Here is a 26,029-nt window from a genome sequence, read left to right on the forward strand (position 1 = left end):
TTAGAATACTCTTCCATCATTAATGAATAACTACACAGCAGCAAATGAGTAACACAATATTAAGATTCAAGTAACTACAATTAACTTACAATATCTCAGATCTCTTTTACTCAGTGCTAGTATATAGTGCCCTCAAGTGGCAGTTGTGAGTTTACAAAGACCTGAGAGATGAGTCACATGATCACAATTGACTGTTTCAACTAAAGGACTTTCACTATCACAACAAAGAGCTCCGGCAGTTTTATTCAGTTTGAAAGACGCTCAGAGAGAGAACACCTGAGTGAAACAACGCAGGAAATTCCACACAATAATAATGACTTCAGGTCAAGGTCAGTAAAATTATTTATTTTATATACTTTTAAGATTAGGCAGATAAGATACATTTTTCTTTTATAAAACTAGAAGACACAAAGTAATTAATAGCGACTTTTACTGAAATTATTGCACTTCCTATCAGAATAATGTCTTCAGGCCAAAATCGGTGTTTTTTAAACATTTAAATATGATATTGTACATATAGCAGACATTTTCTTTTAAAATGATATACTTGCAAAACTTAATAATAGCAAACAACATTTTTCTTAATTAAACTTTCAATTCAACATACATCTTTGAATACATGCCGAATAAAAATAATTAACATATTGAACATTTATTTACACTTTAGCAAGCACCAACCCCTAATAATGAGTATTTTTGACAATTTGCAGACAATTTTTTATACACATACAGCATATTGAAATGATTACATATGTGACTGTTACAAACTGAATTTGTAAGATAAAAACAAAGTTTTTCAGCCCAACTCTTTAACACATTTAATGACAACATAGCTTTGCAAACTGAGAGAAAATGACAGGGAGTCTTATAGAAAGATAAGAGACTTTACAATATATGGAAACCTAAAAAGGCACACACCAAAAGAGACAAATTTTAAAAATTAATAAAAGAGTCTGTGATTTGAACAACCTGGTTAACTTTTATGATTGAGTTCACAGTAGAAGGGCAGCGACCGTGTTAATACATGTGTCCAGAGAGGATTGAGAGGATGGTCTGCCATGTAATATAAAAATGTCATTTATTACTAATTTTTATTTTAAAAATTGTTTATAATTCTTTTCAGAAGGTGATCTAAGGATTTTGCTCCTGGGTAAAACTGGAGTAGGAAAAAGTACATCAGGAAACACCATCCTGGGCAGGAATGCATTTAAAGAGGCCAGTAAAATGTATGAGAAACAGGAAAGAGTTTTGGATGGGAAGACCGTTGCTGTAATCGACACTCCAGGACTGTTCAATACGTCTATCACAAAAGAGGAAGTGAAGGCTGAAATAGAGAGGTGTGTAGAGATGTCTGCTCGTGGTCCTCATGTGTTCCTGCTGGTGATCAAACTGGGAGTGAGATTCACACAAGAGGAGAGGAACTCAGTGCAATGGATCCAGGAGAACTTCGGAAAAGAGGCTTTGCTTCGTACCATCATTCTGTTTACTCACACTGATCTGCTGAAGGGTAAATCTTTGGAGGCGTACATCAGGGAAAGCCACTATTTACCCAAAATAGTTGAAAGATGTGGTGGCAGATATCACTCATTCAACAATGAAGATAGAAACGATCAACAGCAGGTTACAGAACTGCTGCAGAAGATTAATGCATTGAGGAGGCAGCATGGAATGAGGCATTACACACCTGAGATGTTTAACACAACTCAAACAGAAATGTCAAAGAGGGACAGAAAGAACCTGGCAAAGTTTCCATATATTTTGTGTGCTATTGTATTGATTGCAGTTATATTACTAGGAACATGGCATATGAAAAGGGAGCTTGAACAGAAGGAGGAACAGCTGCAAAAGCAAAAACAGGAGAACCAGAAACTGACAAACGAGCTCAAACTGAAGAAGGAGGAGCTGCAGAAACAAGAGCAGGACAATCAGAAACTGACAAAGGAGCTCGAACTGAAGGAGGAGCAGCTGCAGAAGCAAGAGAAGGAGCACACACTGAAGGAGGAGCAGCTGACAAAGGAGCTCGAACTGAAGGAGGAGGCGCTGCAGAAGCAGGAGAAGGAGCACAAACTGAAGGAGGAGCAGCTGACAAACGAGCTCAAACAGAAGGAGGAGCAGCTGCAGAAGCAGGAGAAGGAGCACAAACTGAAGGAGGAGCAGCTGACAAACGAGCTCAAACAGAAGGAGGAGCAGCTGCAGAAGCAGGAGAAGGAGCACAAACTGAAGGAGGAGCAGCTGCAGAAGCAGGAGAAGGAGCACAAACTGAAGGAGGAGCAGCTGCAGAAGCAGGAGAAGGAGCACAAACTGAAGGAGGAGCAGCTGCAGAAGCAGGAGAAGGAGCACAAACTGAAGGAGGAGGAGCTGACAAACGAGCTCAAACAGAAGGAGGAGCAGCTGCAGAAGCAAGAGAAGGAGCACAAACTGAAGGACGAGGAGCTGACAAACGAGCTCAAACTGAAGGAGGAGCAGCTGACAAACGAGCTCAAACTGAAGGAGCAGGCGCTGCAGAAGCAACAAAAAGAGCAGCTGCTGCAAGATCAGGAGAATGAACAACCGACAAAGGAGCTTTTACAGAAGATAGATGATGAACAGCTGAAAAAGGAGGTATCACAAGAGGAGGAACAGCTTCCAAAGGAGGATCCACAGAAGGAACAGTAGCAACAACGTGGCAAATTACAGTAGTATCAACATTATCATCACCAGCAGTAACACATATATTAACAGCAGCAGGGAAAGTAGCCACACCAAAAAGAGTAATGGCAGCAGCTGCAACAGAAGTGACATCGTTTTTCCTCAAATTATTTGGCTATTTTTTTTAACTTTCTTATCATTCTCTAAACTGTATGTGCGATTGTCATAACTGTTTTATTAGACAAATGCAAAATTTTGTAACACCTAAAGCAGTTAATTGATGCTTGAAAAACAAGTTATTTTGATAATAAAAGTTTAGGTAACATTATTATAGTAAGTATGTATGGATAATGTACATCCAGCCGGTTGTTATCTCAGAATAAACCCCCGACAGTGTGATGAGGATCTTCCATCAGCCTGAAGGGGGTTTATTCTGAGATAACAACCGGCTGGATGTACATTATCTGCTTATTACACAACTACTTGCCACATAAGTAAATAATTAGACACGAAATATTGATCTGAGTTGAAATATTTTGTCAGGTGTTTAAACGCAAAAGCTTCGTGGAGAGAGCAGTTTCAGCGGCGAGATCACACTAGACGACATTTAAAAGATACGGTTTACAGTCATAACACTTATTACAGCATTTCACCACATAAATAATTATGGAAATTAGAGATATTGATTTCAGATTAAACTGTTTTAAAATTGTACCTGTTTATATTTTATAATCCAACAATATAAAAAACAATAGTCACAAAATGGCAGCATCTGCGTTTGTATGAAACGAGAGAGTCTGAGTTTTAATATTTTATTAGCTCACCAAATGCAAAACTTCCACGAAGAAAAAACGCTCCTAGCGAGTGTACAGCGCTGCTGATTTCAGTAACTCTCATGAGCCTGTGTTTCTGTTTTCAGAGGCTGTTATCTGGGAATAAAATACTGCTGGATGGCACGATTTTGACCAATCAGAATCAAGTATTACAAAGAGCCGTGTAATAAACAGTAATACAGTACTTACAAACCATTAACAAAATATTAGCTCTTTCCCCATCAGCGTTTTTTAAAAAGTTGCCAGCCACCACCAGTGTTTTTGAACATTTTCACAAAAATGTCATGGCCCCCAGAATATTTTGTTGTATGTATATCTGAACATGCAATATATCAAAAGAAAGAACAGAGCCTCTGCTTTAAAAAAAAAAAAAAACTTTTTTTTTTTTTTTTTTTACCAACACTTGAATGTGGGTAACTTTCATAAAACCATTTTTTTGAGCAAAAAGCTGGACAAAAAAAATCATTTTTTTGTCAAAGACTACATCTGGATCAGATTCAGAACGGTGATCAAAACACAGGTAGAGTAAATCGAGTCCTAAGGTAGGGTGAATCTCTAAAACACAGGTGAAAAAGATACAGAAACAAGCGATAGCATATGTAATCAGATGCATATGTAAAATAATGCGATCATCAACATTCAACCGCATATAAATCAAAACTGCCAGATGTTACTGAATAAAATGTCGACCCAGGACGAGCTATAGGACTGTGAAGCTTTGGGGGTGTTCATGGACTTGATCTACTCATCTGTTTTGATGATCATCATTCTGAATCTCATTTGATCAGGATGTAGTCTTTGACAAAAACACTTTTTGCTCAAACTGTGGCTTTTTTTATGAACCTTGCCATATTTAAGTGTTGATAATAAAAAAAGAATGCATGGAGCTAGAATACATTTTTTTTGTTGTTGTTGTTTAAAAGCAGAGGGTCTGTTTTTTCTTCTGATTTATTGCATGTTCAGATATTCATATAACAAAACATTCTGGGGGCCATGAAATTATTGTGAAAATGATCAAAAACGCTGGAGGGGAAAGAGTTAATGTTGATGATTTGGTTTTGTTTTTACATATGCATATGATATCGCTTGTTTTTGCATCTTCTTCACATGTGTTTTGATCAGGAGATTCAGTACTATTTCAGAAGATGTGTAATAGCGCCCCCTACCATATGACAGTGAAAACACGGAAAGCCGGAAAAATCTGTCAATTGCGGTGAAGTATTTCTTTCATAAATTATGGAAATATCCATCAATGGTTGGGAAAGAGTTAGTATATAGTTTATTCATAGTTTATATACAGTAGTCTCTACTTTGGTAATATATTAATAGGCTACAGATGGTTCTAAACCAGAATAATACTTTTACTGCCACAGCAACATTAAGAATGTGTTTTTGCTCCCTTTTAATATTAAGTGACGCTATAATCATAGACTTTGAAAAGTCTATGATTAGAGGTCTGTGGTTGGGCTGGTTGAGGCCTGTGGTAGTGGATACATTCAAGTGAGACATTGTGTGTGTAAACAGTAGTCAACATTTGAAGTCGACCAAAAAAGTTCTTCAAAGTTATCCTAAGAAAAGTATGTAGCCTATTACTTTTATGAAAGGTTTTGATCCACTTCAAACGTTGACTACTGTATGTATAAATCTATATCTATATGTATGTATAAATCTATATCTATATCTATATATATATATATATATATATATCCCGTCCCGTCCTTCGGATGACATGATAAACCGAGGTCCTGACTCTCTGTGGTCATTAAAAATCCCAGGATGTCCTTCGAAAAAGAGTAGGGCTGTAACCCTGGCATCCTGGCCAAACTTGCCCATTGGCCTCCTAATCATCCCCATATATATACTGACTGGCTTCATCACTCTGTCTCCTCTCCACCAGTAAGCTGGTGTGTGGTGGGCGTTCTGGTGCAATATGGCTGCCGTCACATCGTCCAGGTGGAGCTGCACATTGGTGGTGGTTTGACTACTTTGAGTACCTAGAAAAGCACTATATAAATGTAACGAATTATTATTATTATTATTATATATAAAAAATAGCAAAAGCGGCAATATTCTCTCTCTCTCTCTCTCTCTCTCTCTCTCTCTCTCTCTCTCTCTCTCTCTCTCTCTCTCTCTCTCTATGTATATATATATTAGGTTACACTTTATTTCGATAGTCCACTTTAGACATTCTACTAACTATAAGTAACCTTTCAACTACATGTCAACTAACTCTCATTAGAGTATTAGTAGGCTGTAGTAGACTGTCAGTAGACTGTTAGGTTAGGGTAAGGTGTTAGGGTTCAGGTTAGGAGAATAAGTTGACTTGTAGTTGCCAAGTTACTTATAGTCAGTATAATGTCTGTTGGGGAAAGTCTACTAATACTCGAATGACAGTTAGTTGACATGTAGCTGCAAAGTTACTTATAGTTAGTAGAATGTCTAAAGAGGACTATCGAAATAAAGTGTTACCATATATATATATATATATATATATATATATATATATAAACTGACGTCCTCTTCAAATTTGCTTTGTCATATAGTTTATTATGGTTGCAGGAGTTTGTTATTCATGTATATAAGACATTACTGATATTACAGCTGATTCTCATAATCCTGCTTTTGGAACCAATGTGTATATAAAAAAATAAAATAAAAAAAAGTTATACAAAAAAAGTTTGGACTTGATTTTCACTTTTATGTTAACAAAATCTCAGTATTCTCTCTCTGCACTTTCCCACAAACCCGCCAGTTGTCAGCAGTGCTGCAGCATTTGACCATCAGACATTAGTTTAATTACTCTGAACCGTAATGTCAGCATATTCCAGTGATGGCTTATTTTGTATTGTGATATCAGACTTTAATTATTCAACCTTTAGGGATTTTGTGACACAAAAGATTATGTGTTAATATTAAGTCACATATTCTTTTCAGCAACAAATTGTACAACTTGGAACACAGTATTTAGTGATTTTTTTGTGCCCCCTTAATAAATGTAACTTTAATTTTAAAAGGAGCTTAAACTACATTAAAATCTAGTGCATGTAGTGCCCTCATGTGGCAGTTATATTTTTCTGAGAAGAAGCTTTATTTCTCTACTGACCTGTATTTTTTTTCTTAACCATTTCAAGGTGTGGAAATATGTAAATAGTTAATTCTCCGATATTTGAGGTAGCCATAGTGTTTGAGCTGCTGCAAAATATCAACACAAATCCCTTATAGGACTATACAGTTCTGTTTATACAAAGGGAAACACCAGTCCCAGAGAAGAAACACATCCAAGATTACAATGATACAATTTTCTTAAGACTTTGCCTATTTCGTGTGCGAGTTTGTAAAATAAACATAGAGCTCCATGAGAGATGAGTCACATGATCAAAGTGACTGCTTCAACAAAAGGACTTTCACTATCCCAGTAAGAAGCTCCGGCACTTTCAGTCTATCTGAGAACACCCGAGTGAAACAACGCAGGAAATTCCACACAATAATAATGACTTCAGGTCAAGGTCGGTAAAAACTTTTTTTATATACTTTTGAGGCAGATAAGATACATTTTCTTTTATAAAACTAGAAGACACTAGAAGTAATCAATAGCGAGGAGTTTTACTGAAATTATAGCACTTTCTATCAGACACTGCAGGTGAGATCACTGATTTCCTGAGGGGAACGTTTACTTTAAATAAATACAAATACATGAGTTGAAAATTGTGTACAAGTGTCAAAGCACAATCTGTGTCTTAGTCTAATGCAATGTCTGTTGACTTATGTGAATGCCCGAAATACATGCAAAAATGGTAATGTAATTGACACTTAAAAATGCTGGATTAAAAATAACCCAGTTTGAGTAATTTTGGCAATCCAGTGCTGGGTCCAAATGTGACAAACCCAGCATGAGTTAGGGTTTAATCTTTTTTAACCTACTATTATTAAAAATAAATAAAAAATAGTACACTATGTTCCAAATTGTTAAGCAAATTATCAGTATGATTTCTGTTAAATTAAAAAAAGGTTTTCCAAAAGAAAGTTTTTGTTTGTTTTATTTTTCAAATCTGTAGCTGGTATAAAGACAGAGATTTGAGAAAAAAATTAAATAAAAAAACAAACAAATGGTTTACCCAAACTAAAATAGATAAAGCTCATGAAGCCTTTTCACTTCAAGCATCATTTTGATCTCATTTAAAAGAAATTTGACAGTTTGTTGTCCACCAATCAGAATGATTATTTGTCATAAAGAAAAACGTTAGAACGGATATTAGAAATGCTTTTGCATGACATAACTTTGACAAACAATATGAATTGGCTTTGTTTAGAAACTGAATGCAGCTAGAGCTACGTCTTTACATATTCTATGTTAAATCTGAGGATATCTCTAGACCTTAAACACTAATAAGACCAGGTCATGTGATGTTATTTAGAGGAGACTCTACATTCTAATTGATGTTGATTCTTCTAAGCATCCATTCAGCCTAATGTCCCCATTGGTTTATACTGCAAACTGCCCCATTATTGTTCTGTCTCCACTTGCACACATTCACATCTCTCCAGCCGGGATATGGCTCTAATAAACTTTTTTAGAAATAAATTAAATACTAATAAAATAAAATTAGAAATAAACTAAAAACTTTTTTTTTTGGCAACGGCAGTCACATGAAGTCACAGGGACGCCAAATATAAAAGACACCTACATAACACGTCATCAGTTTGTTTGTCTTCAAGAAGGCGCTTTATTTGTTTATGCATGTGAAATACTGCAGCGAGTCTGTCTTTTTGTTTAGTAAAAAAAAAGAAAAGAGTGCAGGCAGGTTCAGAAAGTACAGGTGCTGGTCATATAATTAGAATATCATCAAAAACTTGATTTATTTCAAGAATTCAACTTAACAGGTGAAACTAATATATTATATAGACTCATTACATGCAAAGTGAGATATTTCAAGCCTTTATTTGTTATAATTTTGATGATTATGGCTTACAGCTTATGAAACCCACAAATCAAAATCCGAGAAAATTTGAATATTACATAAAATCACACAGTAAGTACACGGGAATACCATGGTCATTGAACCAGGTTTTGGTTCTTTTGGCAGTGTGGGCAGGTGCAAACCCTGCTGTAAAATGAAGGAAGCATCTCCATAAAGCTCATCTGCTGAAGGAAGCATGAAGTGCTCTGAAAATGTCGTGGTAGACGGCTGCGTTGAGTGAACAGCACAGTGGACCAACTCCAGCCGATGATATGGCTCCCCAAACCAACACAGACTGTGGAAACTTCACACTGGACTTCAAGCATCTTGGATTGTGTGCCTCTCCATTCTTCCTCCAGACTCTGGGACCTTGGTTTCCAAATGAGATGCAAAATTTGCTCTCATCAGAAAAGAGGACTTTGGTCCACTGTGCTTTATTAAATCCAAAGTCAACGCAGCTGTCTACCAGGACATTTTCAGAGCACTTCATGCTTCCTTCATTATCCAGCAGGATTTGCACCTGCCCACACTGCCAAAAAAACCAAAACCTGGTTCAATGACAATGGTATTCCTGTGTAATTACTGTGTGATTTTATGTAATATTCAAATTCTGGGATTTTGATTTTTTGGGTTTCATAAGCTGTAAGCCATAATCATCAAAATTATAACAAATAAAGGCTTGAAATATCTCACTTTGCATGTAATGAGTCTATATAATATATTAGTTTCACCTGTTAAGTTGAATTCTTGAAATGAATCAAGTTTTTGATGATATTGTAATTATATGACCAGCACCTGTATATTGATTGATTGATTGATTGCTTTATTATCCCCTTAGGGACATTTTTGTTGCTTGTGTTTCAACATGCGTACATACAGGACCAACAATATACATAAATACAGAAAAAAAGAGAACATAAACAAAACTAAACTTCACTAAGACCCGCTCATTAAACATCAACACTACCTATCATTTAACAATTTTACTGCCCATGGCGAGAAGGAATTTTCCCCCCTATTTTTAAAAATTGCTGGCATCCTAGATCTTCAACCCGAGGGTCATATCTCAAATTTATCAAACAGAGGATGCCTATTGTCTTGTATAATTTTTGTTGCTTTACTAAGGCATCTGGTTTGATAAATTAAGTCAAGACCTCTTAAAGGGAAACCAGTTAGTTTACTCGCAGTCCTCAAAACTTTCTTGAGCGAACTCTTTTGTTCCACTGTGATATTTCCAAACCTACAGGTGATTCAAAATGTAAAAACACTCTCAATAAAATAATTATTAAAAACTCTGAGGACTGAGACGCTTACATTAAATGACAACATCTTCCTAAGGAACTATAGTATTTGCTGTCCTTTTTTGTTCACAGCTTCAGTCCATTTTTCCCACCTCAGTTTGTGATCAACCCCGAGGTATTTATACTCATTAACTCTCTGAATTGGCTCCCTTTAATATTGGTCACAATCACTGAAGACTCCTTCCTAAAATCAATACACATCTCCTTTGTTTTTAAAATCTTTACCTTGAGGTTTGACATGTCACACCAACATATAAATTAATTTAAAACGGGTCCATGCATGTCCTTGTCCCACGAAGGAGACTAACTAATGCAGTATCATCTGCAAATTTGATTAGATATCTCCTTGAATGGGCACTTATACAGTTATTTGTGTACAATATAAACTGTAGGGGTGAGAGGACTCTGTAACGAATCAGAAGGGTGAGGCAGATCAATTTGCAACAAGTTTAATAACAGAAAGGGCAGAAAAAAGGAAACACAGGAATTCTTGATGGGGTGCGCTGAAAGCGGAGTCGAACCAGATAGTAGGTAGGAGGCAGGCGACGAGCGAGCAGAACCAGGGACAGGTTAGAGTTCAGGGCTGGCGGCTGGAATCAGAATCCGGATCAGGCGGAGGGTCGAGAGGCAGGCTGCAGACAATCAGAGAAGTAGGATAGCAAGGGTCAGAAACAAAGGTTAACTTGATCACAGAAACAGCTCGGACATGCACACGTAGAGAGGCAATACTTCGCACAGGACGCTCAGTTAATAAGGCAGATAAAGGCTTAGAGATGAGTAGTAATACAGAACAGGTGACAGGTAATCACCGCGCAAATGATGCATACTAATGGGAAAGTATGCAACCCACTAGAACTCAGGAGAGGGCGCTCGTGATTGAGAGATGGCAGAATCAGGGAGACTGGACGCCGTAACAACACAACCTTGTGAGGATCCAATATTAGTAATTTTTTTCTCTGACAGTGATCCACCCACACTCACTCGCTGTACTCTTTTCCTTAAAAAATCCCACAACCACAGAATCAGTCCTCCGTCCAGGTTAAACTCTGTGGCTAATCTTTATCAACCTTATCTTTATCAGGTCTTATCAACCTTAATTTGTCTTTTAATTTCCCTTTGAATGTTCCTTTTAGCTAAAACATCATTATTATAATATGCTACCTTCTTCTTATTTAGTAGTTGTTTAAGTTTTTTGATACCCGTGGCTTATTATTTGGAATTGTTTTTTTTTTAGAAGGTGATCTAAGGATTTTGCTCCTGGGTAAAACTGGAGCAGGAAAAAGTACATCAGGAAACACCATCCTGGGCAGGAATGCATTTAAAGAGGCCAGTAAAATGTGTGAGAAACAGGAAAGAGTTTTGGATGGGAAGACCGTTGCTGTAATCGACACTCCAGGACTGTTCAATACGTCTATCACAAAAGAGCAAGTAAAGGCTGAAATAGAGAGGTGTGTAGAGATGTCTGCTCGTGGTCCTCATGTGTTTCTGCTGGTGATCAAACTGGGAGTGAGATTCACACAAGAGGAGAGGAACTCAGTGCAATGGATCCAGGAGAACTTCGGAAAAGAGGCTTTGCTTCGTACCATCATTCTGTTTACTCACACTGATCTGCTGAAGGGTAAATCTTTGGAGGCGTACATCAGGGAAAGCCACTATTTACCCAAAATAGTTGAAAGTTGTGGTGGCAGATATCACTCATTCAACAATGAAGATAGAAACGATCAACAGCAGGTTACAGAACTGCTGCAGAAGATTAATGCATTGAGGAGGCAGCATGGAATGAGGCATTACACACCTCAGATGTTTAACACAACTCAAACAGAAATGTCCGGGAAGGACAGAATAAACACTATGCTTGTTTTGAGTGTTATCATATTGATAGGAGTTATTTTTCTAGGAAAACAGCAGTGGAATAACAGGCTCCAAAATAAACTGAAAAATGACATCGAACAGATAGAAGAGGAGGTGAAGCAACTGAACAAGGAGCTCCGAGAGAATGAGAAGAGAGAGAAGCATCTAAAAGCAGACCTTGAAGAGAAGGAGGAGGAGGAGAAGCAGCTGAAAAATGACATCCAACAGAAGAAACAGGAGGAGGAGCAGCTGAAAAATGAGCTCCTACTGAAAGAAAGGGAAACACAACAGAAAAAGAAGTTCCTAGCGAATGAGCAGAGAGAGCAGCTTCTAAAAGCAGACCTCCAACAGAAGGAAGAGGAGGAGCAGCAACTGAAAAAAGAACTGCAAGAGAAGGAACAAGAGGAGAAACAGCTGAGAAATTACCTTCTACTGAAAGAAAAAGAAACACAACAGAAAAATGAATTCCTAACAAATGAGCAGGGAGAGCAGCTTCTAAAAGCAGACCTCCTACAGAAGGAAGAGGAGGAGCAGCAATTGAAAAAGGAACTGCAAGAGAAGGAAGAAGAGATGAAACAGCTGAGAAATGAGCTTCTAATGAAAGAAAAGGAAATGCAGCAGAAAAATGAGCTCTTACAAAAGGCAGAGAATGAGCAGAAAAATGCAGAATCCCTCGAACAGAAGAAACAGGAGGTGTGGAAGCTAAAAAAGGAGCTCCAAAACAAAAAACAGAAGAAGCATCAGCTAAAAGATGAGCTCTTACTGAAGGAAAAGGAGAAGGTGCGGTTGTTCCAACAGAAGGAAGAGGAGACGCATCAACTAAAAAAGAAGCTCCTACAGAAAGAATGGGAGAGGAACCAGATTTTCCAACAGAAGGAAGAGGAGACACATCAGCTAAAAAAGGAGCTCCTACAGAAAGAACAGATGAAGCATCAGCTACAAGAGAAGCTCTTACTGAAGGAAGAGGAGAAGCATCAGCTACAAGAGAAGCTCTTACTGAAGGAAGAGGAGAAGCATCAGCTAGAAAAGGATCTCCAACAGAATGAGCAAAAGAATAAGCAGTTGATAAACGATATCCAACATAAAGAAAATGAAAAGCAGCAGCTGGATGAGAAACTCCAACAGTACAATCAGGAAGTAGCAGCAGGAGCATCAGGAGGAACAACTAAAGCATGAGTTGCAAAAGTAATAGGAGGAACAGAAGCAGCAACAGGGAGATCTACACAAAAGAGCATTAGCAGAAGCAGGACTGTTAATATCAGCACTGAAATAAGTATGATGGTAACTTATAAGGTTTTTGCATTGTGAAATGACACACTTCTCTGTATATACTAAATGTATTGTAGTTTAGGTGTGTAATTTTTCTGGAATTATAATAGTTTTAAACAAGATATTTTACCTAGTTTACACAGCAGCAACATTACGAGGTTGTGCTTTTTAAACACTACTAGTGTTAATCAGAATCATCTAATTGAAACTGTGTTGCATTTTCATAGTAGATATTAAAATGTACTGCATTATTATAAAAAATAGATTATATAAATGAAAAAATAAAAACACAATGTAGTATATTTTGAATGCTTTTCAAAAAAAAATTGTTTCTTTTTCATACACATTAAAGTCATTACAAATATATTTTTTGTTTTTAAATGAAACTTTTTAAGCAAGTCTGGCCTTACAGGGAAAGCCTGGGACACATCAAGTTGGCCGTCAGGCAATGTGGGGCTGTTTTTGAGTGTCTGTCGGCTTAGTTTCTGTTCCTCATCGTTGGCTATAGTCGGACACCGCCAGCTGTTTTTTGGGCGATTCTACATGTCGAACTGGTGGCGGAGCTCATTCATAAGAGAGGTTCAATCATTCTGATTGGCTGTTCAGCTTTAGCGAATCAGTGCACAAGGAAAAAACTGAACTGACCAAAGCAAACAAACAATGCAGTAAAGAGGGAACGTTTCAGACACTTGTCATTCTTGTCATTTAATCTCATTTCAACAGTGGATTATTTTAATAGTAACCAAGGGTTGACAATGCTAGTGACAACTTAGGTGTGCCGTGGGTGGATGAATCATTCATGTGTTGATTTTAACAAAGACACAGAACTCTGATTTCACAGTAAAACACAATGGAAGTGTGTCACTCTTTTACTTTCATTTTCAACAGCAAAATATATCTCTTCATAAACAAACTAGTGCACCTTGCCTAGTGCATCTACTGGTGGTCGTTATATAAAAACACAAAGGAACCTACATAAGATATTGCTTGATAACTTAACAGCTTTAACCAAAAATATACTCAAGCTTAAGAGAAATGATTCTGAAAAAAGTGTTTTCCAACATAATTATGGAAATACTAAAGTGTTTATAGCTTAATTTATCGTCAGGCACTAATTTGCAGTTGGAGTTGCAGGTCCATTTGTTTAAAGGAGTAATTAACTTTAAAATGAAAATTAGCCCATGATTTACTCGTCCTCAAGCCATCCTTGGTGAACATGACTTTCTTACTTCAGACGAATACAATCGGAGTCAATAAGTTATAATTGGAGTTATATTAATTAACACCCTTAAGCTTCCGAGCTTTATAATGGCAGTGGATTGCAACCATTGCAACAATCAGATTGAAGCTCAAAAACTGCATCCATCCATTATATAAGAACTCCACGCGGCTTCGGGGGTTAATAAAGGCCTTCTGAAGCAAAACGACGAGTTTGTGTAGAAAAATATTCATATATTAAACTTAATAGAGTAAAATAACTACCTTCTGGCCAAACGAACATAGGGATTCAAATTAAGTGTTAAGGACAACTTTAACTTTAGGTGTAAGTAGACTGTAAATGCTCGTTTGGGCGGAAGCTAGAATTTTGTATAGAATTTTGTAGCATGTTAAATATGAATATCTTTTCTTACACAAACTCATCATTTTGCTTCAGAAGGCCTTAATTAACCCCCCGGAGGCTGTGGAGCACTTTTATAATGGATAGATAAACTTATCTGAGATTCTATCTGATGGTTGCAATCCACTGCCATTATAAATCTCAGAAGAGCCAGGACATTTATTAATATAACTCTGATTGTTTTCATCCGAAAGAAGAAAGTCATATACATCCTAGGAAGGCATGAGGGTGAGTAAATCATGGGATAATTTTCATTTTAAATTGAACTACTCCTTTAAGCAGAAATGGAGGCAAAACAGATCCAAGAGAAATTTACAAAAGGAGAATAAAAAACAACAACTATTCATTTCCTTCTCTGTGGGCGTCGAGTGAGTTCACTAGTGTAACAGCGCAGCGCTTCTGTGTTGTACATCACACGTAGGCTCACTATTGGCCGACGCTGGTCATGTGTGTGATGCGTGTGACGTACAACACAGAAGCGCTGCGCTGTTACACTAGTGAACTCACTCGAGGCCCACAGAGAAGGAAATCAATAGTTGAAATAAAGTCGTTATTTTTGTTTTTTATGTACACAAAAAGTATTCTCGTCGCTTGATAAACTTAAGATTGAGCCACTGTAGTCACTTGGACTATTTTAACGATGTATTTAATAACTTTTCGGGGAACAAGTTTCAATCCCTTAGAAGCCTATGGAGGAGTGATCCAGCTCTCAGATTTAATCAAAAATATCTTAATTCGTGTTACGAAGATGAACGAAGGTCTTACGGGGTTGAACAACATGAGGGAGAGTAATTACTGACAGAATTTACATTTTTGGGTGAATTATCCCTTTAATTCGTCAAAAAAAGTGACCTGTAAGCAGGGTTGGGTAAGTTACTTTAAAAAAGTAATTAGTTATAGTTACTAGTTACTTCTTACATCATTACAAACGTAACTATTGTGTTACTTTAAAAAAGCATATGTGAAATAACTTGGATATTAATTTATTAAATGAACACTAAATAGAATCAATTATTATTATAAAACATTGTACACTTATCTGCACTATTGTAATGTTGCTGTGGGACAATGTGAGAGACACCTATTAACTTAAATATTAAAATATTATCATTACTATAATGGAACAACAAAACAAAATAGATGGTTTAGAACTTTTAATATGTATTACACAGACCACAACTGGCCAACAATTAAATAAAATAAATTATGCTTCTTAAGAAATGTACCAAAAATAAATAAATAGTAATGCACTCTTTTAGTCAATAACTTTTTCACAAAAAGACCATAAGACAGTTGCAGCTCATACAGAATGCTGCCACCAGAATTCAATGCAGAACCAGAAAATATGAACACATCACACCAGTCCTCAGGTCTTTACACTGGCTGCCAGTTACATTTAGCCCCTTTCACACAGAGATTCCGGAAAATAAACGGATAAAGTGACCCGGGATTTGACCCGGTTCGTTTGACTTTGGTTCATTCACACTGCCAGTGATTTTCCGGAATCAGAGAGTGCGTTCACACACAACCCGTAAAAATCCCGTAAAGACACGTGACATCGATGTGACATGTAATGTCTCAGCAGCGTTTATAGTTTGCTTATGAGCTGCGATTTCTCTCTGGAGAAACCACGCTTGTGCATTTTTTTCTCTGATTCGATCATAAACTATCGCATTACGTACCGTTTCAGTGCTTTCACTTCATTTCAGCGGCATCATTACGACACGGCATTGGTTACGGCTTTTGTTCACACAGCGCGCGTTCCGGGACTGATCCCGGCAATGTTACTAGATCCCCGACCCGGCATCAATCCCGGCATCAATCCCGGCATCGATCCCCGGTTGTGTTTGCGTTCACACAGAAGGCGTTCTGGCAATTTCCCGGCAATTTCCCGGGATCAACGCGCTGTGTGAAAGGGGCTATATAGGATTGATTTTTAACTATTATTACTGGTATATACATCACACAATGGCCTAGGACCTCAATACATTGCAGATATGCTCAGTGAATATAAACCCAACAGATCACTCAGATCAGTAGGATCACATTAGCTAGAAATACCAAGGGTTCACTGTAAGCATGGCGAGTCTGCTTTTAGCTACTATGCCAGCCGCAGCTGAACCAGCTTCCAGAAGAGATCAGATGTGCTCCTACAGTAGTCACATTCAAATCCAGACTCAAAACACATCTGTTTAGCTGTGCATTTACTGAATGAGCACTGTGCCACTGCTTGTCCGACTGCTCGTACTTTATTTTATTTTTTATTCTAAACTGTTTTAGTTATTCTGATTTCTTTTGATTATTTTAATTTCTTCTATGTAAAGCACTTTGAATTACCATTGTGTATGAAATGTGCTATATAAATAAACTTGCCTTGCCTAAACAATATACATACACTCTTTGTAGTGCAAATTAAAATGATAAAACTCACTCACCTTTACAACTGGTAGACATACTGTATAGCGTACTTGAAGTATTTTCTTCCTCACAAAAGTAAACATAAACACACACACACACACACACACACACACACACACACACACACACACACACACACACACACACACACACACACACACACACACACACACACACACACACACACACACACAAGAGAAAAAACTTTGCAGGTCTTATGGCTGAGAGAGAGCCTATTCGAATGAAAACAGCTTCAGTAAGCTCAATTATAGTAACGCCACATTTTATTGTCAGTAACAGTAACGCTGTTGTAACGGGTTTGTTTATAACGCCGTTATTCCCATCACTGCCTATAAGAGTAGTGATTCAGCACTTACAGCTATTTCATTAGAATAAAATAACAATTAAAGTTCAGGGAAGAAGGAGGCGAACGTTAAACTAAACTTTAATTGTAAAATAAACATAAACAACTAAATGAAAGGAGCGGCAGTGGCGACTATGGCATGTAAGCATAATAAAATTAGCCACGTAAAATGTCCCAGGCTCTCGGCTGCGCTCTGCTTCATTCCACAGTAATGTTAGTAAAACGTTAATACATGAATGAACACCCATGAACATGATTTCTGCCTGAGTCTCATCAGATTGCTTTCCATTGGCTGTGGAGGTGTAGACAAAACTCCCAAGATTCCAAACTTACATACTGTGCCTTTAAAAGCAGCCTACTTCAGGGTAATGTTGTGGCAAACAAACAACAAACAATTCTTAATAAGAGAAAAATATATTAATTGTCTTTGATTAGGTTTATTTTCTTGCAAGAAAAGACCAGCAGTCATACAGTCACAGAGTGGCTGCAGAGTGTGACAGTGAATGGAGGGCATCCTTAATCCTTTATAGTCTTGACTCCTAGAATGTTATCTTTCTAGACCAATGATGGAACTTTCTTAGACTTGTTCATCATATTCTCTCCTTGAGTGGAGGCCATCCCGTCACGTACCAACACCTTTTTACCATTCCATAACAATTCCATATTATAATCAGGACTGTGTGTGCTCATTTACTGTCATATGATGGTCACACACATCTTAAAGATAACATTTCTTCCACAATTCCCCCTTTTTATCATTAATTGATAACTATATAAAAATACAGCAAATTTAAGTTACTTCATCACATTTATCGGGTCGTCGGGGCCCTCGCCTTCGACTGCGGCCCGATCCACTTTGCACCGGCCCCTTACGGTCCCTCCTGCAGGTGGTGAGCCCACGGGAGGGCGACCCCACGTCGCTCCTTCGGGCTGAGCCCGGCCACCAAGCGCTCGCATTCGAGCCCCAACCCCGGGCCTGGCTCCAGGGTAGGGCCCCGGCTGCGCCATGCCGGGCGACGTCACGGTCCTGTTCCAGCATAAAGGGTTTTTGAACCGCTCTTAGTCTGACCCATCACCTATGACCTGTTTGCCCTACCAGGTTCATATAGCCCCGGACAACATAGCTCCTAGGATCGTTCGGGTACTCGAACCTCTCCACCACGGTAAGGTGGCAGTTCAAGGTGGGGAGGCATCCAGAACAGATGCCCGAGCCACATCAGCTGCTTCTCCATATCGAGAGATATGAGGTATCCAACTGAGGTGGCCCGGGCATCTGTTCTGGATGCTTCCTGGACGCATTGCCGGGAAGGTGTTCCATGCACGTCCCACCGGGAGGAGGCCCTGGGGAAGACCCAGGACACGCTGGAGGAATTATGTCTCCCGGCTGGCCTGGGAACGCCTCGGTGTCCCCCCGGAAGAGCTGGAGGAAGTGTCTGGGGAGCGGGAAGTCTGGGCATCTCTGCTTAGACTGCTGCCCCCACGACACCCGGATAAGCGGAAGAAGATGGATGGATGAATGGCATCACATTTATACATTGAAACAATGATCACTCTCTTAAATTTGTGAAAGAAGAAATTCTTAGGCTGTTTTTGTTGGGATAGTCCCTTCAGTATAAGCAATCAATAACACAATTTTTCTTGGCTAATTTGGTTTTATCAAAAGTTAATTAATTAGAACACAAGTACATACATATATTCTCTGAAAGCCGAGCTAAATAAGCTAGCACTGTTACTGTATTCCTGACATGTTAGAGGTGGGTGATACTTCCAAAATCTAAACACACGACAGTATGTTTTCTGCTATCACGTGTTTATCAAAGCACCATATACCCCTAGGCTAGACCACTGTCACCTCTCAAACACCAAATACATACATTGCCTGTAATCATAAATACCAGGATATATAATATATATATATATATATAATATATATATACACACTGGTTTTTAGAAAACAATGATTTCTAATTCATTTTAAAATACCAGAGGAAGGATTGTAAATCCACTCCTTTCACTACACCCTTTACAGACTATTTTTGGAATTCAAAACACAATTGTGGTCTAACGAAAAATAAACAGAAAATAATCCATCTAAACACTTCTCTATAGTATCGCTATAGAAAACATCCTTCCATTTACAGTTTACATACATCTTAATTTTAGAACATGAACATAAAAATAAACTTTGTAAAATGTTAAAGTATCTGTTAATTATACTCTAAACCTTATTATTTGGCGGGGATGGGTTCTGTAAAACTCACTTTACATAGACTTTTAAAGTATCTTTAAATCGGACCATGTTCACAATACAATATTCAAAATTAAATAATTAGGACTTCCTTTAAAGTCAGTTTTGTTCTTAATGTCTTGTCCGTTAAAACTCCTTAAGCGTCAGTAACGTCAAAAATTGTAACCTCATTTGTTTGTGTCATTTGACAGTGATACTTATCTTATCACACTTATCGCTACACCAAAATTGTTATAACTTGAACAAGAAATGTAGCTTTCACGTAAGTTCTGCCGGGAAGACTCAATCATTACGTCACTGTTTAGCTTCTCTTTATCCAATCGTGCTCTAAATACTCGCAGTATAAAAGATCGAAACGTACGCATGTTTGAGTTCGCAGATGCTGACGCTTCCATTCACCCCCATCCTCCCCTCCACCTCCAAGATGTCCCTTCTCCTCCATCCTCCCCAACACCACCACCAGGATGGTCCCGTCCCTTAAACGGATGGTCGGCTGCGCCCCTGCCTTCGTCTTCAGGCAGGATATGCAGATTCCGTATTGTCGGAATGCAAACTTCGGACGGGGCCTACGCCAAAGAACTTTATGTCATATTGTGCTTGCTGAGCTGTTAATAAATGTATACTGGTAACGGCATTATTCTCCCGAGGCTTTCTGGTAGAACTGTCAGATTTTCCTAATCCCATTATCACTTAATAAATCTCCCGCATTGATGTCGTGCATTGGTGTATCAGCTGCTTTTCCTTAAGCTGCTTTCACCTGCACACAAATGTTAGACAGGATAGAAGACATTTCTTTACATGTCATGTTCACACAACTCGGTTGATGGCACTCCTTGTTTAACCCCTTCCATTCCAATTCCATTCATGTGGTCTTCCAAACAATATGTCAAAACAATTTTTTTCCAAACAACCATCCCCCTTTTTGATGCATGGTCCAACCCATTCATCAATTTATCATAGTGGTTGAATAAATGTTTGGGTTAACAAGGTTTGCCATCAACAAACAGACTTGGTCATGATTAGTCAAACGACAGTGATGTTCACCCTCCTCCTTTGTTCACCCACCAGCCTTTCAAAAATGTGAGGGGGCTCTCTGGATAATTCCAATGTATTACTTTGTCTCTGCCATCAAGTCTATAACATTTACGTTTATCATTTTGGATAGTTGACTATTTAAATAGTTTAATATTAGACAAGTTCAGTTTAATTTAGACAATAATTTTTAACACATAATGGACAACAATCTTCAATTTCACAATTCCAATTGACATAAATACACTAATCCAGAGAGTAATTCAAATCAATATCATAAATTACAAAAGTAGTCATAATTACCAGTAGCAGACAGAGCTGGAAAACCAATGAATTATCGGCTTATGTAAAGTTTGTCGTTTCACTCGTAATCACCTGTAATGATAACAAACTCATTCCAGAGGTTAATGACACAATATACACACAATCGGGACAGAATAGTTCCCAGAACTAACACATACAAAACATACAGTGCAGTCACCCTTACACACACTTATTTAGCTTAATTTCAAGGTTTGCTTTTTGGAGTTTGCTCTGAAAATATTTACTTCACATTTTTTTCTGTAGGTTTTACCTAGTTTTACATGGTCTCTTAACCAGTTTCAAGCATTACTAATTTGATTTTAGAAAGGTCAGCTGGGTGGTTTTGGTTCATTATCATTGTTTTGTTTAAGCTTTAACAGACACTAGTCAGACATTGCACCATTCCTGTCTCCACTCAAACAGTCTCTCTCTCTTACTGCTCAAATAATCTTTTCAACAGCCTCACAAGACTGTAACTTAGACAGAATGTAATATTAAATTAATTACAATATAGAACCCTTAATCATACAAAAATGTTAAAATGTAAATGTTTAACTTCCAAATTAGAATCTTTACAAGAATCTAAATTATGTTATGCTAGGAGCAGGTTATCTTTAGGTTAAATGCTGAATTCACATAAAGGGACTATGTGTAGTTTTTTAGGTATTTTATTATCTAAAATCAATATTTTATTCATAAATATGTCCTCAATGGTGTACAAATACCTCTACCAATTATCTGACTTATCCTCATAAACGAAGAATTTATTATCTTTATATACATGTGACGGGTAGTTCCACGGAGGCTTCCATGTCGTTCCGCCATCTTGAAAAACTATGATAGCAGAGAGGGTCAAAAAGTACTAGGCCAGCGTCACGTGACTGAAAGCAGCAGAAACGGAGGAGAGAGCAGCGAGAGACGCTTCACGGCCCCGGAAAGTTTAAAAGGCTGCATTGCACTGTTATTATTCATACTGTAACATTCGTTTGTTCGTTGTGTCATGTTGCAGTTTGAAATAACAAACCTGTTCACCCGAAGGAAAACTCGACGAAGTGCTATTAGAAGACATCCTGTCATAGCTTTTTGGTACAGAACAGCTACCGTAGATGCAACACGCATTTGAAAAAGCGAGGCGCTGGAGAGCACAATTCTTTTGAATGCAAAATACAATTTCACCGCTAGATGGGAGAAATTCCTACACAATGTCCCTTTAACCTTTGTTATCCAGACTTTCTGTTGAATCTGTAAAAACAGTCTTCATCTTTAGCCACCACCATGTCTTGGAATTATCCTATGCCATGTCTAATGACCTGCAGGAGTTAAAACTATGATACAGACATATTAGTTTAATATCAACACTTCTATAAATTGTTCTTGCCCATAAGGCAACTAAGATCATGTTCCTGATATAAATGAATAAGTTTTGTTACGGTCTCCACAACAAATAATGACAATCACCTCATGGTCTCAGCTGGCTTTTCAAAGCACATATCCATTAGCTTTTTATCTATAATCTCCCTTTTCTTCAGGGCTTTCTTCACTGGCATAGTTGCAAGTTGTGGACAAGTGTCCCAATGAAAAACAAGACATCCAAGAAATGTGGTTTCTGGTGAGTGGTATAGAGCATTGGTTCCCAACAGGGGGGTCGCGGCCCACAAGGGGGCCTCAGCGAGCTCTGTGGGGGGTCGCGTCATATTTTGAAAAGTTTGGAGCAATGAGCATTAAACAAAAGTCCTTAACTTTTTCCTGTTCAAAATTTATATATTGAGCGAGTTCATCATGAATCCATCAATCCGTGTTTTTGTCTTATCCTGAACCACTATGGTACACCTATAATAAGTGTTTACATTGGGACTATTTTACACTGGTTCGGATCGCTGCCGCTGCGGAGTAGCCCAGTACCTGCGTGACTCGTCATAGACGTACACAGAGAGAAGTAGTTCCGGCTACAATGTTCTTCCGAAAGACGCATTATTCCGTTAATAAACGCAAGTTTACTATCGCATGCTAAAGTGCCAATAACGTAAAAAATAAAGCCTCACATTGATAAAGCCTCACAAATAACGTGCAAGTATTGAGGCCCCAGACAGCAGTCATTTAGTAATAGCCTATATTCTTTCTTTTTTTACCTACACACCAGTGGGAATATTTTTGGTTTTGCATTTCAAATAGGGCCAATATATAGGCTTCTCCTAGGCTTACGTTTTTAAATTACAAAGGGCCTACTGATGTTTTTGTTATTGTATTTTCAATATTATAGGCTATTATTTGTGCATAAACCTATCTGGTTATAGTAAACATACCATTTGTTTGAAAACAACATATTTTGTCATCCTTGCTGCAAGCTTACAAGAGCGATAATATCATTAAATGTGAAGGGGGCCCTACAATATTTTATTGGGAAAAAGGGGGTCTCAGACAAAAAAAGGTTGGGAACCACTGGTATAGAGGAAATCACATTTCTAGGTCAGACTGCCGTAACTTCTCATAGCTCATCCTCCCTTCATGATATAATGATGCTGCTGGCCTCCCAGGCATCTGTTCCACTCTCATACCCATCTCACATAAACACCATCAGCTCCACTCTCATACCCATCTCACATAAACACCATCCACTCCACTCTCATACCCATCTCACATAAACACCATCCACTCCACTCTCATACCCATCTCACATAAACACCATCCACTCTACTCTCATACCCATCTCACATAAACACCATCCGCTGCACTCTCATACCCATCTCACATAAACACCATCCGCTCCACTCTCATACCCATCTCACATAAACACCATCCACTCCACTCTCATACCCATCTCACATAAGCACCATCCACTCTACTCTCATACCCATCTCACATAAACACCATCCGCTGCACTCTCATACCCATCTCACATAAACACCATCCGCTCCACTCTCATACCCATCTCACATAAACACCATCCGCTCCACTCTCACACCCATCTCACATAGACACCATCAGCTCCACTCTCATACCCATCTCACATAAACACCATCAGCTCCACTCTCATACCCATCTCACATAAACACCATCTGCTCCACTCTCACACCCATCTCACATAAACACCATCAGCTCCACTCTCATGCCCATCTCACGTAAACACCATCTGCTCTACTCTCACACCCATCTCACATAAACACCATCAGCTCCACTCTCATACCCATCCACTCTCACACCCATCTCACATAAACACCATCAGCTCCACTCTCATACCCATCTCACATAAACACCATCCACTCCACTCTCATACCCATCTCACATAAACACCATCCGCTCCACTCTCATACCCATCTCACATAAACACCATCTGCTCCACTCTCACACCCATCCTGCGTGAGTGCGTCATGAAGCACGTACGAAATCAGTCCAATGGCGAGACGGAACGTCATAGGCGGGTGACGTCATCGACCAGGAAACTATATAAGCACCCCAAAACACAAGAGTCTTCAGCAAGCGCTCTATGTCTGAATATATCAGTCTGTGTCGCAAAGTGTTTTTGTCTGTCCATAGAAGTTGCTAGGCAGGAGTTTTTCACATATAAAAAAACTATAAAAGACACGATACACATATATATATATAATATGGCGAGCGAGCAGCATTTCAGAAAGTGTGCTTATCCCTGCCCACGTTATATCCCAGTGTTAAGGGAATTACGTCAGGCAGCCGATCTCTCTCTCCGTGCCACCAAGGAGACGGCCAGATCAGTTGGCCGTTCTATGGCAGCCCTGGTGGCAACGGAGAGGCACTTATGGTTGATGAAGGAAAGAGAAAAATCCTTCCTTCTGGACGCTCCGCTGTCGACCGCTGGCCTCTACGGTGACTCCGTGAATACTGTCATCGAGAGGTTTCAGGAGGAAAAAAAGCAGGCAGCGGCGCTCCAGAAGTTCCTCCCCCTCAGGGTGCATGTCCCCGGGGCTGCTGGGCGGGAGGCAGCCCCGGCCGTCGAGTAGCTCCTCGCACAGGGCGCAACAGAAAAGGAGCGTTGCGTCTCGTGCTCCTCCCCAGCAAGACTGGGCCGAGGCGCGCCACTCTCAGACGAGGTCTTCCTGGGGCAAGGCCGATCTGAGGACGATCATTGTCGCCAGGAAGGCTTCGTCAAAGAAGAAGCCCTGATGCCACAGACGTCAGGGTACTGAGGGTACCCGGCACGCAGGCGGGGTTGGCAGAACGGGCCCCTGAGGGCACCAAGAGAGAACGGGCGCCGTGTACTGCGGCGAACACCTTTCTCTCTTGGTGCCCTCAGGGGCCCGTTCTGCCAACCCCGCCTGCGTGCCGAGGCGCAGACGGTCCCAGCGAGCGCTTTACCGAGGGACGCTCGCTCGCTCCGAGGAGCGGTGTGGAACAGTTAGACCAGTTGCTCCCTGCCGGTGCGCCATTACAGGGCACTGTGTCTGCCACTCAAAATATTCCAGAGGCCAGTCTCGAGAGACTGGTACACTTAGTAGAATTTTTGGCGGATTGGAAAAGCCTTCCAAATATATCTCAGTGGGTCCTGCAGACTATCGAGCACGGGTACGCGATTCAGTTCAGATCACGCCCGCCACGCTTCAGAGGGGTTCTTCCCACAGTGGTGGACCGTGAGCAGGCTCTGGGGTTATGGAGCAGGAGGTGAAAACTCTGCTGCTGAAGGGGGCTATAGAACGAGTTCTTCCTCCCAGCAGAGAATTGGGTTATTACAGCCAATATTTCATCGTTCCAAAGAAGGATGGGGGGTTACGTCCTATTTTAAATCTGCGCCTATTAAATCGCTCAGTAGGGAAGCTCAAGTTCAAGATGCTGACTCTCAAGCAGATCGTGTCACAGATCAGGTCCGAGGACTGGTTTGTCACGATAGATCTAAAGGACGCATACTTCCACATTTCCATCCTTCCACAACACAGGAAGTTCCTGAGGTTCGCTTTCGGGGGCGAAGCGTACCAATTTCGGGTTCTTCCTTTCGGCCTAGCACTGTCTCCCCGAATTTTCACGAAATGTATGGATGCAGCTCTGGCTCAGCTCTTCGGCATCGAGATGTCGTTCTCGCCCATATAAAAAAGTTGGGGTTGAGGCTCAACGCCAAGAAGAGTGTGCTTTCTCCAGTACAGAGGACCAGTTTTCTGGACGTGGTTTGGGATTCGACGACGATGCAGGCACTTCTGTCTCCTGCTCGTATAGCTTTGATTCTCTTAGCCGTCAAACAGGC

The 26,029-nt window shown here is 39.4% G+C and overlaps 1 protein-coding gene across 1 annotated transcript; it reads left to right on the forward strand.

Annotated features, from left to right (window-relative positions):
• The first annotated feature begins 313 nt into the window (after nucleotides 1-313).
• Nucleotides 314-13,128, forward strand: LOC143746668 (GTPase IMAP family member 8-like). Its single transcript, XM_077238623.1, has 5 exons — nucleotides 314-329; nucleotides 1,124-1,680; nucleotides 2,086-2,601; nucleotides 3,548-3,581; nucleotides 10,955-13,128. Exons 1-5 carry the CDS (start codon nucleotides 314-316, stop codon nucleotides 12,745-12,747), a joined length of 2,916 nt encoding a protein of 971 aa, XP_077094738.1. The 3' UTR covers nucleotides 12,748-13,128.
• Nucleotides 13,129-26,029: the final 12,901 nt, after the last annotated feature.

The sequence above is a fragment of the Siphateles boraxobius genome, unplaced genomic scaffold, assembly GCF_051911475.1.
Source record: "Siphateles boraxobius isolate OS27281-9 unplaced genomic scaffold, OSU_SipBor_1 22, whole genome shotgun sequence".
Taxonomy (NCBI): domain Eukaryota; kingdom Metazoa; phylum Chordata; class Actinopteri; order Cypriniformes; family Leuciscidae; genus Siphateles; species Siphateles boraxobius.

Bases quoted from the DNA above. Each gene is read 5' to 3' on its own strand.
- LOC143746668 (XM_077238623.1), top strand. The intron at 2,602-3,547 runs GTATCACAAGAG...TTCTGTTTTCAG, and splicing joins ATGAACAGCTGAAAAAGGAG to AGGCTGTTATCTGGGAATAA. The intron at 3,582-10,954 runs GCACGATTTTGA...TTTTTTTTTTAG, and splicing joins GAATAAAATACTGCTGGATG to AAGGTGATCTAAGGATTTTG.